The following is a 14577-nucleotide window of genomic DNA, read 5'->3' as shown; positions in this document are numbered from 1 at the left end:
CCTCCCAACACAACAGTGATCCCCAGGTTAATTCTCAGGATGGTGGTCCCTGGTTCGTATTCATCTGAAAATCCCATGCTCTATACAGCAACGATTGCTATCAGTATATACAGCTATTTTATTTAACACTTAATTTAACGTACACAATATCACTTATTGAACATTTAAAAGGAGAATGTAGTTGTTAAGACCTGTGATATAGCAACAGCATTCCCATAGCCTGTTTTTTTATTTTGTATTAACCATGCAGTGGCATCTTGAATACAAAGGATTCATCAGAATATTGCAAGAATTCAAGTGTTCTTAAAAAGTCGTTATTGCAAACATAGTTCTTCTTCCCAGCACTCACATACACTCTTTACTCAGTTTGGCTAAAATATGCAAATTGACTATATATATATTATTTTTTACTACTGCATTCAATACATCTTCATTTGTATATAAAATGCAATAAAACTTAATGTCAGAGTAGCATTTACATTACTGTCTTTGTATAATGAAAGTAGGACTGGGTGATAGATGATCTTTTTCCTGTTTCAGATTCTATAAAACAATTTGACCGTATTCAGTTTTGACATTGCACATTTCACCATAAACATTCTTTTCAGTCTTATATTTTTTTACCCATTAAGACCTGAAGCCGACTCTAAAAATGTCTTCTATATCCCAACAGTTTTCTGAAAAACTGACAGTACATTGCTATATGCTATCTCTTTTTCATGTCAAGGATCCCAAAATTATGTATTTGGCCAACGACCCCCCCCCCCCCCCCCATCTCAAAATATCTCAAAATATTTCAAAATATTTTGTTACAGGGACCCCCAGAAGCAAAGATTTGAGTAAAAAGTGTGTGTGTGTGTGTGTGTGTGTGTGGGGGGGGGGGATGACTTTGTTTGAGAATAACTCAGCACGGAAACCGCCCTGGTTAGGGTCACAAACGACCTCCTGATGGCGGCTGACGCTGGCTCCCCCTCCCTACTCATCCTTCTGGACCTCACGGCTGCATTTGACACCATCGACCACAACATTTTAATCAATCGCCTCCACTCCACCATCGGCCTCAACAACACAGCACTAAACAGGTTCATATCCTACCTTTCCGACCGAACTGAATATGTCTCCCTGGGAGGCTCCAAATCCCACACCCAGCCCGTCACTTGCGGTGTCCCCCAGGGTTCTGTCCTCGGCCCCACCCTTTTCACACTCTACCTACTACCCCTCGGCCATATCATCAGCAGACATGGAATATCATTCCACTGTTATGCTGATGACACACAACTATATCTCAAAACCAACACCACCGCCCCATCACAATCCTCACCATCACCACCACCACCCCTATCCACCCTCACCACCTGCCTGGAGGAGATCAAGGCGTGGATGAGTCGCAACTTTCTGCAGTTAAACAGCTCCAAAACTGAAGTCATCCAAATAGGCACACCACACCAGATCCAAAACTCCCCCATAACCACCATCACCTTCTCTGGACAGGACCTCCCCCTCTCAACGGTTGTCACCAACCTGGGAGTAAAAATGGACCCTCACCTCAACTTCGAGCCCCACATCAGACATATCTGCAAAACTTCTTTTTTCCACCTCAGAAACATCTCAAAACTCCGACCAACACTCACGCTAGCTGACTCAGAGAGACTCGTCCACGCCTTCGTCTCCTCCAGGCTGGACTACTGTAATGCACTTCTCATCAGGATACCTAGCAAGAGCCTTCAAAGGCTCCAATACATTCAAAACAGCGCTGCTAGGATCCTGATGAGAGTGCGCAAACGAGAACACATCACACCCATCCTCCGCTCACTTCACTGGCTCCCCGTCGCGTTCCGAACACAATACAAAATATCCCTGCTCACCCACCAATGCGTCCACGGAAACGCCCCCCTCTACCTCAAAGAATTAGTCTCCCTGAAACCCTCGACCCGCACCCTCCGCTCATCAAATACATACTGCCTCAACCCCGTCACGGCCAACCTGCGCACCATGGGTGACAGGGCCTTCTGCACAGCTGCCCCTGAACTGTGGAATGCTCTCCCCCCACACTTGAGAGTGCCACAGTCAATCGACTGCTTCAAGAGAGGACTAAAGACCTACCTTTTTAATAAGGCCTTCCCCCAAACCCACTGATTTTATTCTCTGACCTCGTGTTCATTAACTGTTGTTTTTACCTATTGTTTCATATATTTTGCCTACTGTAGCACTTTGAGATTCTGAGGAATGTAAAGTGCATTATAAATAAAATCCATTATTATTATTATTATTTAGAAAAGCATTTGTAGACTCGGCCTCAGGTCTTACTGGGTTGAAAACACAGTGATCCATACTACCGTACCTATCTCCAGTCAGAACAACTTGAATGCTACAGAGAGCCTGTAACTGCGCCTCGCAAAAAGGTGCGACAAGACAAAATCCCAAAAGTCTTGCTTAATTTGAAATTCCCAGCAGTGCACACAATCCAGAAAAAAAAGAAAAAAGTCTTACCTGACAAAGACCTGAGAGTCGACACGTTTGCCTTGGTTAAAGAAATACACATGTAATATATTTACCTGAAGACTAGTGGGCCCTATCTTGTGCACCACCTTGCCTCGTATGCCTGAACTTTCTGGACATTATTTGCTATTTTTAAAAACACTTTAAAATAGTTAAAATAGCTGATCTATATAACACACTGAGCTTGTAGATCGGCTATTTGAACTATTTTAAAATGTTTTTCAAAATATAGGAAAATAATAATAATCCTAAAAAGTTTTGCAGAAGGGTAATAAGGGGTAAGGCGGCGCATAAGATACGGCCCAGAGTGCCTTAAGGCCAGTACATGCTCCTTTTCTCAGAACTTGTGCATCCTCAGATTTCCTGACTCTCCAGTAGGAGCATGTATGTATTGGCCTTTAGATGTTTTTCCTGTTTTTGTCTGCACCACTGGGGGGGGGGGGGGGGGGGGGGATACAAAATCAAGCACGATTTCTATATAGTATAATATACCTTTCACTAAAGAGCACCCATTGAATTTTCATTTCAGCTAATCAGCAAGCGAGACAGGCTTAGACTAATTTGATTTACAGTAGACTTATTTGTGCGAGGAGGCAATACATCCTTTTATTTCCTGCTGATTTTCAGTGCTTCCCATGTACAGACTGTTAGGCTGAAGCACTTGAGAACTGTGCGAGTCAAGTTCAACAGTCTGTCTCTCAAGACACTAGATCCGTACTAGCCTGGAACGCATACCATTTTCGTTTTTCGGGAGTGGATAACTTACGTCATGTACTGTAGTAGTCACTGGTTTGTAGTCATCAGACCGGAACCACCAAACCGGAATCAGAATTGGCCCAAATAATTCCCTGCGATCAAGGCCATCATCATTTTAGGGCCAAGTTTCTTGGAATAGTTTGTTTTGTATATCCATATTTTATTCTCGTATTCTCTATAACTCGTAGCGACTAGCGAGACTAAAAGCAAACAGGGAGGACCAAAACAAATCGACACCGGAAAAAACGGAACCACCTTACCAGTTTTTTTTGGGTCTGATTTTCCGTGAGGTTAATCTGTACCAGTGCGCCTCAAATGAGTGAGTTTCTCAACCAGCTAATCTGGACCAAATAATGGTTCGCAAGAGGTCCAATGTTCCAAACAATCGATGTTTGGACTGCCATGAAAATGTTTAAAAGTCTAACTCATTCCTAGTATAAAGTATGAACCTGGTTGAGAACAAAAGCCTTACATGATGTACCGCCCAGTCCTACATGAAACGTATTGCATCCAGTGCACAGAGGGATCATATCAAGTTATAGGTCCATTTCACCAATTTTCAACCCATCTTCATAGGCAGGTTTCGGAACTAACCACAGCCCACCAATGAGATGCAGAGTGACTACACAGATCATTATGTGATCTTATAATAATGAGCAATAGACGAGGGAGGACCCATGAAGATAAGGTTGAAACCGGCGAAGTGTTTTAAGTCCAAGGCAAGAAATTGCAGTGCAGCGCCAGACCCAGCAGCCAGTAGGAGATGAAGTATCCCAGGATGCACTGCGTGGTCAGGGAGCATTGTCTCCAGTGTGGTAGCAGTTCAGTGATGGGGTTGATGAAGGCCGTGTGCTTCCATCCGTTTCTGGGAGTCCGCCTGTGGAGGAGCGGCTCATTGAGCAGCAGCAGGTGGGCACTGATCCAGAAGGGGACCGGAGACGAGGACGCCATGAATCTGGTTAGAACCTAGAGGTTCAAAAAGGTAGTATAAGTGATATTTATCGGGTAAAACCTACTTAAGTTACTTAACTTGATCATACTACAGCGTCACACGAAAGCATCAAAAGACAACAAACATTAAATGCCATTGACAATGAAATGTCTGAGCAAATCGGCTAATCACAGTATGATGTACAATGATAAGAGCGCCCCTCACTTCACGGGTGTGATTTTTTTATTTGAATCCTGAAAAGTAACAGTTTTGGAGTTTTGGTTTCCACCCGACAGAGACAATATTTAGAGAGTCTGTTCCATAACAGGGGTCTCCTCGTCTCTCAAATATCTTCAATAAGCATAAAATACATTTTCAGGTGGTTGCCAATTTTAGCCAATCACGAGAGTACCTATTCATCATGTCATTTATCCATTATATTTGAACAATGTTTGCACAGTATGTTGCAAAGTATAAAACAATACTGAAGTGCTTAATGGGTTAATCAAAAGAAACAGTAATCTATAGAATAATCGGCAAGTAAATAATTGATAGTTGCAAACCCTGTTTCCTACCTGCACATGCATACACAACGTTCCAAACCCCAGGAGTGCCGTGGAATGCACGACATACACAAACACTCGTGGGTTGAAGAATCCCGGCGTGGGCTTGTCCAGCCGCCTTTTGGCGCCCGTTTCCCAAAGGCCCAGTCTCAGGCACATGTCCGGGTTGGCCTGGTAGTACCCGTAGGCCGCCGCGATGCCCAGGGTGGCCATGGGCAGAGCCAGCAGGAAGTTGGGTATCTGCCTCAGCTGGAAGTAGCGCAGGAAGCCCACGTCCCAGTAGACGTCCTGGATGTGGGAGTAGAGCAGCGGGAGGGGTCTCATGCACCACAGGGGCGGGGGTCCGTTCTGATCGGGGAGGCGGTAGCCTTTCCTTCCGGCCAGCGACAGAAGAGCGGGCGGAACACTCTCCAGGGAGAGAGACGGCATGCAGAACGTCTTGTAGCCGTAGTACTGGAACGCGCAGAAGGGCAGGGCGATGACCACCGTTCCCAGGAGAGAGGTGAACAGGAGGCGAACGACGGTCCAGACGTAATAGAAGATCTTGCCGCCGTAGCCTTTCCCGGACGCGCGGCAAGCGCTGATCCGCGACATGGCGTGCAGCGAAGGCAGGTACAACAGGAAGCCGATGTTCACCAGACCATTGGATCGTGCCGCGGTGGCGATGCCAAGGGCTAGGCAGGCTCTGAAAGTTAGGGTGCAAGAGTTAATCCAACTCATTGATTTAATAGATTATTTAAAAAAAAAAAGGTTATGGATAATTTAATCAAATTAATTATCAATACATATTTTAGCCATATCATGAGTCTTAAATGTAAAAACAAACAACAACAACAAAAAGTCAAACAATTTCCAAAATCTACAAACTCATAAACGTGTCACATCGTGACGGGTTGTGAGCTAGTAGATTGCTTTTCATTACTTTTTTGTTGTGAGCGATGAAGTATAAAATAACACTTAAATGGTTGATTGATTTTTTTGCTATATAACTTTGCTCTTGGGCAGAAACCTTGTATCTCCATATTTTAACTTTTTGTGTGTTGTCGTAAATTAATGCCATACTACAGCTTCACACAAAAGCATCCAAAGTAGCAGATCTGCAAGCTCTACAAGGTTAAGCTCTACAAGGTTTCAAGCTTGTAGATCTGCCATGTTTTTGGAAATATGAGGTTTCTACCCGACAGAGACGATATAAGAAATGTGGGGATAGCACAGCTGCAGCCTAGCTCTGGTCCATAGCTCTAATGCCTTCATTAGAGCTATGGAACTGTTCTTTTCCCACGCTCGCATAAATGCAGACCAGCCTCTCATCTGTAGTGTAAATATAAAAATCACACCCGTGTGAACTGAGTGGTGTAAGGTTTTATATAGCATGATCAGCTGTGGTCTGACGTAATGTCTGACGTAATGAAATAAGGTAAGGTATTATGTAGCCTGATCAGCTCTGATCTGACGTAATGAAATCACACCTGGATGTGATTTCACAACTGGCCTTTTTTGTGCAGAGAAAATGACCACGGTTGCTACGGTCATCCAGTTCACCCGGGTGTGATTTAATTACGTCAGAAATTATTTTGAACATAGCAACCATGGTCATTTTTTTCTGCACACAAAAGCCAGTTGTAGGAGTGGTTTACACCACTCAAAAAACATTTACAGACGCTACAGAGGAGAGGCTGGTCTGCATTTCATGCGAGGGCTAGAAGCAAAGAGTGGCAGAGCCTTAATGCAACGACAGCAATCTTGCAGTGCTATGGACCCGAGCTAGCTGCAGCCCTATACCTGAAGGTGAAGCCTTTCTCCAGGAGGAACAGGCCGCCGAAGGTGAGCGCGGCGAACAGGCTCTCGGAGTAGCCGGCCAACATGAAGACGTTGGCGGGTGTGAGGCAGTAGAGCAGGCTGGAGAGCAGAGCCAGCCGTCTGTCCTGTAGAACTGCCCTGCTCAGGGCGTACAGCGCTACCACGCTCAGCAGGAAGAGGGCGCTGTTACCTGAGGAGGAGGAATTGTGATTAAAGTCCAATCAGGGGGTCTTCAACAAGGGGTCCGGGACCCCTAGGGCGGCGGGCCAGGGGGTCCTCAGAGTTTCTACAGGCCAGGGGTCTGCCAAATCTTTGTGTGATAGAATGTTTTTTTATTTTACATTATTAACTACTTGAAACCTAGCATCGCTATACTGAGGTGAACCGAAAGTCACCGATCTACATGCTCACAACACGCCTGTGTCACAGACGTGTTGTGAGCTTGTAGATCAGAGCAAAGGGTCAAATTTACAAATGTCTGAAACACACACATTTAACATGAATCCAATACATAGTGGGGGTGTCTGCTTCATCTCTCTCTCAGCCAAGGGGTCCTTGGTCTGAAAATTTTTGAAGACCCCTGGTCTAAGTGGTTAAACCGACCGATAATTCCAATTATAGATATTCGGAGCCGCACCCCTGGACTGGCATCATGGTCGCCCACTTTGAGAAACCCTGGACCAAAAAATAAACATTGACCAATGACGTCACGTACCCAAGGCCACGGCCAGCAGCAGGCGGCCCCGCACCGTCAGCCAGGAGCTCAGGGGCCACAGCAGGGTGTCTGCCAGGCCCCGCAGGATGACGGGGAGGAGCGGGAAGAAGGCGAAGTTGTGCTCGTACAGGTAGCCCCTCTCCGCGATGAAGAGGAAGTGCTCGGCGTCCCAGTGGGCCAGGCCGCCCAGCAGCCCGTCCACCGTGGAGTCCAGGTAACGCGGCTCCTCTGTGCGCGGAGGGCTGAACGCGTCTGCCTCGTGGTCGGGGATGGCAGCGTTGAAGACGGCCTGAACATAAATCACACTTGTGTGAAGTGAGGGGCGCTCTTTCTTATCATCATACATCACATTCCATGCTCAGCCAATCAAATCATCAACACAAATGTCATTCCAGCCAATCATGTTTGGCGTCTTCACTTTTCTGCCCTCACTTTTTATCCTCAATATGTACTTTGCTCAGCCAATCAAATCATCGCTATGGGGTGATCAGCCAATCAAATCATCAGTTACTTTTCAGGATTCAATTTAAATATGGCAAAAATAGCAGATTGACAATCTCAAAACCTTCGAGCATGTAGATGTGCTATTTTTTATACATTTTGACACACACACACACACACACACACACACACACACACACACACACACACACACACACACACACACACACACACACACACACACACACACACACACACACACACACACACACACACACACACACACACACACACACACACACACACGTCTCATGCAAAAGTAGTGAAAATCTACAATCTCACAGCAGTAGATATGTTACTGCGTTATCCACGCCTTTGTTACTAACCACCTGGACTACTGCAATTCCCTATTTTCAGGCCTTCCTCAATCCGCAATAAATGGCATCCAACTGGTCCAACATACTGCAGCTAGGGTTCTCATCCAACTGGTCCAACATACTGCAGCTAGGGTTCTTATCCAACTGGTCCAACATACTGCAGCTAGGGTTCTTACTGGTCCAACATACTGCAGCTAGGGTTCTTACTCCAACTGGTCCAACATACTGCAGCTAGGGTTCTTACTGGTCCAACATACTGCAGCTAGGGTTCTTACTGGTCCAACATACTGCAGCTAGGGTTCTTACATCCAACTGGTCCAACATACTGCAGCTAGGGTTCTTATCCAACTGGTCCAACATACTGCAGCTAGGGTTCTTATCCAACTGGTCCAACATACTGCAGCTAGGGTTCTTATCCAACTGGTCCAACATACTGCAGCTAGGGTTCTTACTGGTCCAACATACTGCAGCTAGGGTTCTTACTGGTCCAACATACTGCAGCTAGGGTTCTTACATCCAACTGGTCCAACATACTGCAGCTAGGGTTCTTATCCAACTGGTCCAACATACTGCAGCTAGGGTTCTTATCCAACTGGTCCAACATACTGCAGCTAGGGTTCTTATCCAACTGGTCCAACATACTGCAGCTAGGGTTCTTACTGGTCCAACATACTGCAGCTAGGGTTCTTACTGGTCCAACATACTGCAGCTAGGGTTCTTACTGGTCCAACATACTGCAGCTAGGGTTCTTATCCAACTGGTCCAACATACTGCAGCTAGGGTTCTTATCCAACTGATCCAACATACTGCAGCTAGGGTTCTTACTGGTCCAACATACTGCAGCTAGGGTTCTTATCCAACTGGTCCAACATACTGCAGCTAGGGTTCTTACTGGTCCAACATACTGCAGCTAGGGTTCTTACTGGTCCAACATACTGCAGCTAGGGTTCTTACTGGTCCAACATACTGCAGCTAGGGTTCTTATCCAACTGGTCCAACATACTGCAGCTAGGGTTCTTATCCAACTGATCCAACATACTGCAGCTAGGGTTCTTACTGGTCCAACATACTGCAGCTAGGGTTCTTATCCAACTGGTCCAACATACTGCAGCTAGGGTTCTTATCCAACTGGTCCAACATACTGCAGCTAGGGTTCTTACTGGTCCAACATACTGCAGCTAGGGTTCTTATCCAACTGGTCCAACATACTGCAGCTAGGGTTCTTATTCAACTGGTCCAACACACTGCAGCTAGGGTTCTTATCCAACTGGTCCAACACACTGCAGCTAGGGTTCTTATCCAACTGGTCCAACATACTGCAGCTAGGGTTCTTATCCAACTGGTCCAACATACTGCAGCTAGGGTTCTTACTGGTCCAACATACTGCAACTAGGGTTCTTACTGGTCCAACATACTGCAGCTAGGGTTCATCCAACTGGTCCAACATACTGCAGCTAGGGTTCTTACTGGTCCAACATACTGCAGCTAGGGTTCTTACTGGTCCAACATACTGCAGCTAGGGTTCTTACTGGTCCAACATACTGCAGCTAGGGTTCTTACGAGAACCAGAAAATATGACCATATTACCCCGGTCCTGGCCTCACTCCATTGGCTAACTGTGGCCCTTAGATCAGATTTTAAAATATTATTATTTGTTTTTAAAGCACGGAATGGCCTTGCACCTGCTTATACTTCTGACCTCGTGCCCCCCTATGCGCCTAAATGCAACCTCAGATGGGCAGATCAGCTGCTCCTCAAGGTGACCACCACGGCTACTCAGAACAGGTGATAGAGCTTTTGTTATAAGGGCCCCTCACCTGTGGAATCAACTTCCATTGGAAGTTAGACAGGCTACTGTACCTCACTGGGCACTTTTAAAACTCTCCTAAAGACTAATTTTTATAGAATGGCTTTTTGTTGGAGCCTTTGGCTAATGCTTGTGCTCATTTGATTGCTTTTGTTTTAAATGGTAATTGGTTGTGATCTGTCTGTTTGTTTTCTTATACTCATGTGTTTTTTGCACTTTGTAAACTTGCTTTTGAAAGGTGCTACATAAATAAAGTTTATTATTATTTATTTTATTATTATTATGACATAGTTTACAGTTAAAAAGAATCACACACACACCGTGTGAAGTGAAGGGCGCTCTTATCATCGTACATCAACATCATCATCTCATTCCGGCCAATCAGAATTTGCGTCCTCCTCAATGTGTCCTCTCAAAATTGTCCATTAATTGTCAATGGCATTTATTTAACCTACTTGAAAACAATGCAATTTGGGAACCTAATAATAACTTGTCATAGCACCCGTTTTAACTATCTGTCTGTGTCCCTTTTGTGCCCATACTGTATATGGAGATTTCTGTATCTGTCTGTCTGCCTGTGCCTGAAGAGTGCAAACTGACTGTGAAAAGTGGACTGGTTAAGTAATCATTTGGCAGGTGTGGGGTTGCCCATGGCAATCAATTGGTTGAGGCAGAGGCTGGAAATTGCACAGGTGAGGGGACTTCGGCTCATTAGGTCCACTGGCAGAGCCTGACCAGAGCCTTTTGTGGTGTTTCTGGACAACGGTGTATGCAACAGACTCAAGGCCGGGCACTGCACTCAAATTTGAAGTCGGTGGGGAAAACCATAGATATTAAAAAAATCACACCCGTGTGAACTGAGTGGTGTAAGGTCTTATATAGACTGATCAGCTGTGGTCTGACGTAATGTCTGACATAATGAAATCACACCCGTGTGAACTGGGTGACCATAGCAACCGTGCTCATTTTTTGGTACGAACAGACAGACAGACAAACTAACAAAGCCAGTTGTACGAGTGGTTTACACCACTCAAGGTTTACACCACTCAAAAATAGATGCCTCATTGGGCGTTGCAGTTCGTTGGAGCCATGTGTGCAAGAGGGGGCGGAAGTGTTGTGAATGTTTTGCCCTCCCTTCAGCACATACGCTCCAGAGCCGAAAAGGGCGTCTACGTTAATATATCTATGGGGCAAACGGTTCTCGAGTTACGTGCATTACAACCGCACAAGCACACAGACAGACAGAGATGTGGCGCATTTAGTTAGATAGACCTGTACGTGCCCGTCGGGCCGGCCTACTTGAGAACGATGCAACTTGGGAACCTAATAATACCTGTCATTGCACCCGTTTTAACTATCCGTCTGTGTCCCACATGGAGATCTCTGTATCTGTCTGTCTGTCTGTCTGTCTGTCTGTCTGTCTGTCTTGCCTGTCTCTGAAGAGTGACTGTGAAAAGTGGACTGGTTAAGTAATCAATTGGCAGGTGTGGGCCGGGGTTGCCATGGCAATCAATTGGCTGAGGCAGAGGCTGGAAATTGCACAGGTGAGGGAATTTAGGCTGATTAGGCCTAAATCCGACCGATACCGGGCACTGCACTCCCTGCGGGGGTGTGGAACGTGTGTGTCAGTAATCATTGTAATCATTGCTAGTGTTTGTTCAGTACCAGGAGTCTCCCCTCTCTCCAGGTGGGTGACAAAATGTCAGCCAATCAGGAGAGAGTACAGACATGTATCAGCTTCATTTTTATAGTGCTCCTTTTCCAATCAGCTAATTTATTTTTATCATCACTTCCAATTTGACTTATTTAATCTGTATCCTGAGTTCTGAATAAAGATCTGGAGAGAGATTGAGATGCCATTGAACAATCATACTTTGAACTGTGTGTGTGTGTAGGCTACAATGATCTGTACACAACCATAAACTCGTATGTAGGATCTGTACAAGAATAGAATACTACTACACAATGTGTGTGTACTGTGTGTATATAGGTTATATTATCTAACTTTTGTTTGGGGGTACTCATTAAAATAAGTTACGGATTTGGCAGCATAACATATTAATTAAGTACAAACTGGTTGAAAGATGTGATCCATATTTTCAGGTTTCAGGGGAAACTTATACTATGTAAGATTTCTGGTCTGTAGTGCGTACAAACACGGCATGGCTGATAGAGGGAAATGATCGCTTAAATAGTTGTATATCTATAAATAAAATACAACAATCAATCTATCTGACCTGCAACAGCAGGGACAGGCCCCTGGTGACAGTGGCGAACTGCACAACTGTTCTGACATCCATTGTCATTGAGGAGGTGACGCCGGGCGGCAGGAGCAGGAGAACATCAGGCGAACATCAGGAGAACAGCAGGAGAACATCGGGAGAAGTACGCCGGTGCCACAGGAGAACATTGTCGTTGCGGGCTAACAATAACCACTGAGCTAGGACATATGCTCCATGTTATTATTGTCCCATCATCATCATTGTTGTTGTTGTTATTATTATTATTATCTAACACCAGAGGTCCAAACTACTTTTAATCAAAGGAAGGCGGTGTTTGAATTCATCTAAATTAATTGTACAGAATTACACGGGAGTGTAAACATTAAATCCATTATTATTTATGGCGAATCTCTCTTATTGATTGTGTGGTTGGTTTCGGTCATCACCTTCTGTTTTTGCTGCAGCGGCACACACACTTGATTTGATTGGTGGACGTTTTACTTCCGGTGTCATTTCGGGGGTAAGTTTCAAAACAAAAGCTCCTCAATGCGGGCACTTTAATCAAGAGTTTCTCTTCCACTTCTATTATTCTCTTAATTTTCATCAGCCTTCAATTTGGCGTCCATATTTTTGGGACTGTCTAGACAGAAATACAAAACATTCTGTTTTGTATTTCTTTTCCAAAATGTGATACCTACCTGTATTTTTTTGGTAAATTAAAAACATTAGCCTACTCAGCTGTAAACACAGAAACAAGCATGCACATTCAAATCACATCACTCCAAAATAAAATAAATACAAATAATAGCCTAATAATAATATTTAATAATACTTATAGCTGCAAGCAGCGATAAGACGGGGTCAAGCCATGAAAGCAATAAAGCAATAGCCTTAAGAAAAAAGCTATGCACAATGTGCCATAGATACACTTGAGAGAATTAACAAATGCTCGCTTAAAATAGCTGGTTGGACACTGGAGGTCACTTAACTGTTTTGTTACGCTGATTGGTTGTCCATACACGCTATACTCCCTCAGCCAACCATGCAATAGCACTGCAGGGTCCAGACTCACTCCACACAAATGAATCCATCCATCCATCCATCTTCAACCGCTTATCCGTAGTCGGCTCGTGGGGGCAACAGCTCCACCAGAGTGCTCCAGACTTCCCTCTCCAGAGCAACATTAGTGACTTCCTCCTGGGGGATTCCGAGGCGTTCCAAGGCCAGTGAGTCGATGTGTTTCCTCCAACTGCGCCTTGGTCTGCCCCGGGGACTCCTCCCAGTGGGACGTGCGTCGAGGACCTCCCTAGGGAGACGCCCGAGAGGCATCCTAACCATGGATGCCCGAACCACCTAAGCTGGCTCCTTTCCAGGCGAAGGAGCAGCGGTTCTCAAATGAATGGAAATGCGATTTCAAGGGGGAGTGGTTGAGCAGGCTACTTTCTTGACGTTGTCAAAAGTGGATCGAGAAAATCATATATCATTGGGATATCTAAAGGTCAGAGGTCGTCTAACGAATGACTGAGCTTCAGTTCTTGAGCGATTCTCACAACCCTCTATTACCATATTGTCGAATTTTGTGGAAAACGACAGCGCAGAACTGCAAAAACTGAAAAATGGCAGAACCCGTACAAAAACAATAAGGGGTCTTTACCCCTTCAGGCTTGACACAGGCTAATAATAAAAACAACCATCATATATCCTCTAAGTTCCGCCAAACATTGTGTGCAGAGAGAGAGCAGAGTGTGCACTCAGTGTATTGCACAGTGTTAAATAGGCCTACAATTGTATTTAAAAAATCACACTTGTGTGAAGTGGGTGCTCTTATCATCATACATCATCATCATCATCATCACATTCGGTGCTCAGCCAATGAAATCACGTTCACGTTTATAAACACATTCCATGCTCACGGACATACACACAAAGCTGTGCATAGCCCCTCACAAAAGGTGTGAAGTTCTTGATTGCACCACCTGTCCATTGGGAAGATCAATTTTCATATCATATCATAATTTCTTTTAGTCCCAAATTGTGATTGGCCGTAATGAAATTCCGTATGGGCAAGACTCTATGACGTCAGCAACAATCTCCTAAGGAGGCAGTATATAAAGCGATTTACAGTTCACTGCTTTTAATTTAGAGCAACATTTCTATTGTGCTGTAATTAGTACACAAGGAGGGACAATGCCGAGCAATGGAGTTACTAACGTTCTTCAGGCGAGGAAGAAAGAGGACGAACAGAAACAGTTAGACGACATGGACGTCATGAAATACAAAGCAAAGATGGAGGCTATCTCGAAAATCAGGTCCCAACTCAAGAAGATCCAGGAAGCAGGGGATGAAGACCAAAGAAAACTATTATTGGATATAGATGAGGAGAAATATCAAGTGCAGGTCGCAAAGGTCAAGGCTCAACTCCTGGACATTAAAGAGGCCATTGAGGAAGAACAAAGACAATTAGTC

General features: G+C 44.8%; 1 protein-coding gene across 1 annotated transcript; it reads right to left on the bottom strand.

Moving 5' to 3' along the window:
• Positions 1-610: 610 nt before the first annotated feature.
• On the bottom strand, positions 611-12563 carry pigv (phosphatidylinositol glycan anchor biosynthesis, class V). The gene is made up of 5 exons (XM_079504052.1): positions 12127-12563; positions 7265-7553; positions 6532-6739; positions 4762-5434; positions 611-4221 (listed from the first exon to the last, which is right to left on the bottom strand). The coding sequence occupies exons 1-5, from the start codon at positions 12193-12195 to the stop codon at positions 3964-3966; spliced, it is 1497 nt and encodes a 498-aa protein (XP_079360178.1). The 5' UTR covers positions 12196-12563; the 3' UTR covers positions 611-3963.
• Between the last annotated feature and the right edge of the window lie 2014 nt (positions 12564-14577).

The sequence above is a fragment of the Electrona antarctica genome, assembly GCF_951216825.1.
Source record: "Electrona antarctica genome assembly, chromosome: 6".
Lineage (NCBI taxonomy): Eukaryota > Metazoa > Chordata > Actinopteri > Myctophiformes > Myctophidae > Electrona > Electrona antarctica.
This window is presented reverse-complemented; position numbering and strand designations above follow the sequence as displayed.